This window comes from Lipotes vexillifer, unplaced genomic scaffold (genome assembly GCF_000442215.2).
Source record: "Lipotes vexillifer unplaced genomic scaffold, Lipotes_vexillifer_v1.1 scaffold946, whole genome shotgun sequence".
NCBI lineage: Eukaryota > Metazoa > Chordata > Mammalia > Artiodactyla > Lipotidae > Lipotes > Lipotes vexillifer.
Window position 1 is genome coordinate 407,631 of NW_006776646.1, and position 5,877 is coordinate 413,507.

Here is a 5,877-nt window from a genome sequence, read left to right on the forward strand (position 1 = left end):
TGATTCCTCTGAGATCACTAAGAATAGTTCAACAAACGCATTTATTAGTTCCTTCGTGTCCATGGGATGTAATTTGTCTTAGGTGAGAGACTTGAGCTTCTTTTAAGCATAAAGTTGCCATCTGATAATATTCAATCTAAAGACAATTTCCCTGCATAGGGAAGCTGGAAACAAGCTAGACTCAGAAAATTTTATTATCTTAGTGTCCATTCATTATTAGTAGTAGAATTCTTTTATTATGTGTTATTATTATACCATTGTCTCCTTTATTGTAAAATTATACCATTGGGCCTAAGCAGCAGGACCATTCTTTTCATTGTCATCATCTTATTCTGAAATAAGTTTTAAAGCCTTTCTTAGTCTCCTAAACAGGTCTCAGTTCATTTTGACTCCATAATTTCCAGTTGCTTTTGTGTCGATCCATGCCATCATTTCGTGTTCACTCTTGGTTGTAAGCTCTCCCTTCTTTTATACTTTGTTGCTTAGGTAACCTAATCAGTCATTCATTCACATCTTTATATTTGAACCCATTAGTGAGGTCCATAAGAAATCACACTTTTTCTCTTTCATCATAACTAGGATAATTAGCTATTCCACAATCAAGATTTCTTTTGTAAGGGTGTCTTAATTTTAAAGCCAGTCTTTTATAGAAGTTTCAAACTATTAACATGCCTTCAGGTATGTGCCTGTTGGATTTCCAAATTGTAATGAAAAAACTGTTAATAAAATTTTGATCCTAAAATTAATATTTAATTTCAAATACTCATCCTGGATTTGGAAGGAATGAATTGTGAAATATTTTCAAATGACTGTAATTATGAATTAGTTGGCTAATGGGTTAAGAAATTTTACTTTGCATGCAGATCATGAGCGAAACCAACTGTGTCTGCAGTGTGCTTGGAAAACCTGTCTATTCTCTTTTATGTTTCCTTAGAGGAGTCAGGCAGGTCCTCAGCCATTTACTCACCATCCAAAACTTTCCTTGTTGCTGTCCTGTTCCCCTTGGCCTTCAGTGGCCCTAAACTTATTGGCAAGGGTTTACTTGGTGGGACAAGATCACAGTTATCACAGAGATATTAGCTGGAAGAAGAACACATTGACCTATTCCTTAACATGCTCCCCAAGACACTCTTGAAACCAATCTGAGGGGATCAAAGCATTTCTGCTTTTCTATGGACTGTAAACAAATCACTAACCTCTCTGAACCTCGGATTCTGAAGTTCCCTGAGTGAGAAGATTAACTCGATGACTGTAGGTCTCTTTCTGCTTTAAAGTCCTGCTCTCTCCTAGAGGCACATTTCTGATTGGGATCTGTCAGGATGTCTTTGAACCTGAACTTAAAATGGAAGAGAGTAAGATACTGGGGGAAGACAAGTGGTTGTCTGGGCAGAGGCTGCTGAGAGAAGGGACACTGGACAGTTCCCATTAGTCATCCCGTGCACAGCAATAGCAGAAAATAAGCATCATTAAAAAGAAATTACAAAAAACAAGCTACAGAGGCTCTTGGATTCTTTATTAAAAGGTTATTATAAATTGCCTTAACATATTGGTGCAGTTTTACAAAAGAGTGTTTGAATACAAAGCCAAATTATATACAAGTTGTTAATGAACTGCTAACACTTCTTTCAGTTCACTTCATTGTGTAATCGCCAAGATGTGATTGACTTTCTTCATTTTGTCTATGTTCTTTTGAAGAAAAACAGGAGCTGTGCAGTGATACTGCAGAAATAAAGAGAAACCCTTCATCACCTAACTGGGAAAGGTGAGTGTACTGCAATTATACAAATTCCAAGGGAGTACAATTATACTGTTGAAAAGTAATTCTCAATGTTTAAATACAAGAAGAAAGAAAATAATAGCAACAAGCAAAGGCAATGAAGAGTGGAACCAGATTTTACAAAGGAGACAGGAAAGAATAGAATACACTAGACTTCTTACTCTTTCCCCAAACTTTTTCATTTTCTTTTGTGAGGATTTGGGAATTATGAAATGGAACACGCTTAACTTCCTGCTCACAGAAAGCAACTAATTCAAATTATTGTAATATAGTGAAAGAACTAAAAATGTCACATATATGTATGACTATGAAATCATGAGCTGATTTTGTGTGGCTCGTTATCTTATTGCCATACATATGTGCAGTAATCATCATATGCTAGAATTTTCTTGACATAAGACTCTTGTCACTTTTAAATAGAAGCTGAATATTTTGGTTATCCAATAGAATGAAAAAAAAAAATGTTTTCAAGGAAGCAGATTCTTATCCTCACGCTGCTCCAAATTTGTCTAAGCTGCCTTCCAAGCATTCAGACCCAGTGTTGCTGGGAAGAATCCTGTGTTCTTTTTGCAGAGGGGCACACTGAGTTAAGTACAAGAAAAACAAAACAAAACCAAACCTGAGAGGTGCTGTTATTGTCCTGCACTTGCTGACTGAGTAGTCACTCTTACCCTCAAATCCCATCCCTCCACTCTTCCACTCAGAAGCCTTTCATAGCCCCACCACTTTTAAGACAAGGCAGAAACTCCTGAGCATGGCACAAGCCCCCTGTGCTCGTGACTCCCAGGTTAGCTCCCACTTTGCTTCCCAGACTTTCAAAATTGCTTCCCGTTCTGTTTTATCACAAAATTCCACCTCTTTTTCCACACCACTTCCTGGGTTTGAATGCCCTCTTGTGTACTGGTCTGTTACCCTTTCATTCACGTCCCAGTTCAAGTGTTCTCTCCTTTGGGGGCCCCGATTCTCCTGGGCAGACTCAGGTGTTCACAGAGCCACCACTGCGGGGATCAGATTGCATCATAGTTCATTCAACTGCAGTAATTATTTGTTAAATACCAACCACGTTCTGACACACAGTGTGAACAACTCCTCACGTCAGGTGGAATTGTCATCTGAGTATCTGTCTTCCCTCTGCATGTGAGCTTCATGAAGGACAGGGCTCATATCTTTTCTTCTTTGTAACTCTGGCCTCTGACAGGTCTTCCCCGAACACTCCGTCTAAAATAGCCCACCCCGCTTCTGATAAGGCACACCATCAAATTGTATCATCCCACTGTATTTCTTTCAGAGCCTTTATTACTATTTTAAAGTATCTTATTCAATTATCTATTTCTTTTAACACTTTACATTCTAGCTTTCTTGTTTTCTGTATTTTTACTTGAAACTAACTCACTCCACGAGAGCAGGGGCTGTCTTACTCACTGCTGTGTCCTTAGTGTCCAGAATAGCACCTGCCTCAGAGTTGGCATTCTATAATATTTGTTGATTGAATAAATGATGTAATTTTTCCCCCAGTGCTGTTGTTAGGTCATTTTATGGTCGATGCTTTAACCTAGAGTTATCTATTAAAATTTGAGTTGAAATTTAAAATCCATCCAAACACTAAAATATGTATTTTTGCCTGTGTGTGTATTATTTCATATATTACTTTTAGGCTTTTATGAACTTGTGTTTTTTAAAAATAATCTTTGAGTCATAACTACAATATGAATGTTAGAACTATTATCCAGTTAAAACAATCTTAATGGGAGAATCTTATCGAATTCATTAGTAGTGGTAGTAATAATAAAGATGATTATAATAACATTGATAACTAGGTACTGTCTGCTGAGCACTTACTATTAGTAGGCATTGAGCTAAATTCTCTGTATGTATTATGTAATCCTCAGCACAGCTCTGTGAGGCAGGCACTATTATTATTTGGCAGAAGAAGAAACAAAGGTTCAGGGAGGAATCTCTGTGCTCTGGTGTAGTACATTTTACCCTCCACCTCCCACCCCAGCACGAATTTCCAGCATCCCAAAAATGGTAAAAAAAAAAAAACCTTAAAAATTTAAGGACTTCTTTAATAAAATTCCAGCATAAAGGAGGTTATAATTAATAGGCTTCAGACACTGTGTGAGTGTTCTTTAACAGACAATTAAGCATTAGTTATAACACAGTGTTCTTAATTTTATATAAAGTATCAGCTGAAGTTAGGCAGTATAATTACTGACAAAGAACTGTTGACAGTAGAAGCATGTTCCATTTGATATAAATTATTATCCAGTTTTTTTAAAAAGGTCCATACATGGTAAACATAGGAAACTCGAGCTGTGGTCTTAATTCACGGACATTAGCATGAAGGGATGACTAAAATCTCCTTTGCACTTGACAAATAAGACCCTACGTGGTCTGGCCCCAGCTTTGCCTCCCGTGTTGCGTGTCCCCCAGCCCTCTTGAGCTTTTCGGTTCCCCCGGTACTGAAAGCCTTGGGGCTCGTTAACACACTACACACGACTTTCTGCGTCCTCACTGTGAGCTCTTCTCCATGCTGCAGCCAGTTATCCCTTTAAAACATGTATCAATCAGATCACCTCACTCCCATGGAAGAAACCCTCCAATGGTAGCACCTGCTCTGCTGAAAATGAACTCCCGTCCCCACCCCATGGCCAGTGCCTCTCACCTCCTCTCTCTGCCTCTTCTTCCTGTGCACTCCCCCCCTGCAGCCCTGGCCTTCTCGTGTGTGTCTCTCAACAGCCCTACCTTGTTTCTCCCCCAGGATCATTACACTTCACCTGGAACGCTCTCCTTCCACCAGATCTTGACTACATATTTCTTTCAGCTGACTTTGCTTTATTTCTGGGCCTACCTTCTGTACCTACCTTCCCCCAGGCTAAAGTAGAACTTGGGTTTAAAAGCCTCTTTCAGCAAATAAGAGACAAATGGTATATGACTACTGTTATTAAGAATAAATTACTGCCAATTCTATTTAATTGGGGCTACCCAACAACCTTGAAACAAGATTTGTCAGGAATAAATAGTAATCCTTATACCTGAGAATTGATTTTATATAACTACATAAATGACAGTTTTTAGCATTACATCTATGTCCTAGCTTTCATTTTTTGTGTATTAACATCTCATTTGTTGTGTATTAATATTTCTGAATTTATTAGTATCTAATGTGATTTCTACTTAGACATTATAAACCTTGGCTTGTTTTTGCCCAGTAGGCCAGTGGGAGATTTAAATTCAAGTTCTGGATACGAAGCCAGCGTGTCTGTGAGGGGTGGTTGTAAAGTTGCTTCTCCACTGACATCTTCTCAAAGCACATCTGTCAAGGAAACAGTAAGAAAACTGACATCTAATTTAAGGTAAAGATACTTACTTGCATATTTCTACATATGCTTTGTTGAATTTTCTAAGCAGTGACAACTCCTGTTATTTTTTTCTCTGTTGGGTGGTGATATTATTGAGAAAATTCAATAGAATGACTTTATGACTTGTCTCCTAACTGCACTGATTTAGATATAACGTGGGTGACATGTCTTTTGAAAGAGAACTGTTGTCACTAACTGCCCTCTTGTTACATGGTCCAGCAATATGGTGGATGTTAATCCTCTCTCCAGTGTAATAAAGAACCAGGGTTTGTAAAGATAGAAGACAGGACAGAAAGGGCTATTAAAAACAGACGAATGGTAGTGTATATATGTCCATGCCACTCTCTCACTTTGTCCCAGCTTACCCTTCCCCCTCCCCATGTCCTTAAGTCCATTCTCTACATCTGCATCTTTATTCCTGTCCTGTCCCTAGGTTCTTCAGAACCTTTTTTTTTTTTTTAGATTCCATATATATGTGTTAGCATATGGTATTTGTTTTTCTCTTTCTGACTTACTGCACTCTGTATGACAGTGGGAAGCAGCCGCATAGCACAGGGAGATCAGCTCTGTGCTTTGTGTCCACCTAGAGGGGTGGGATAGGGAGGGTGGGAGGGAGGGAGACGCAAGAGGGAAGAGATATGGGGATATATGTATATGTATAGCTGATTCACTTTGTTATAAAGCAGAAACTAACACACCATTGTAAAGCAATTATACTCCAATAAAGATGTTAAAAAA

General features: G+C 38.4%; 1 protein-coding gene across 1 annotated transcript in view; it reads left to right on the plus strand.

The window, feature by feature from the left end:
* MORC1 (MORC family CW-type zinc finger 1) overlaps positions 1-5,877 on the plus strand; it is a 178,708-nt gene that overhangs the window by 148,108 nt on the left and 24,723 nt on the right. Inside the window, 2 exon segments of the mRNA XM_007450543.1 lie at positions 1,696-1,762; positions 4,993-5,133. Of these exon segments, the coding sequence (XP_007450605.1) occupies positions 1,696-1,762; positions 4,993-5,133 (208 nt within the window).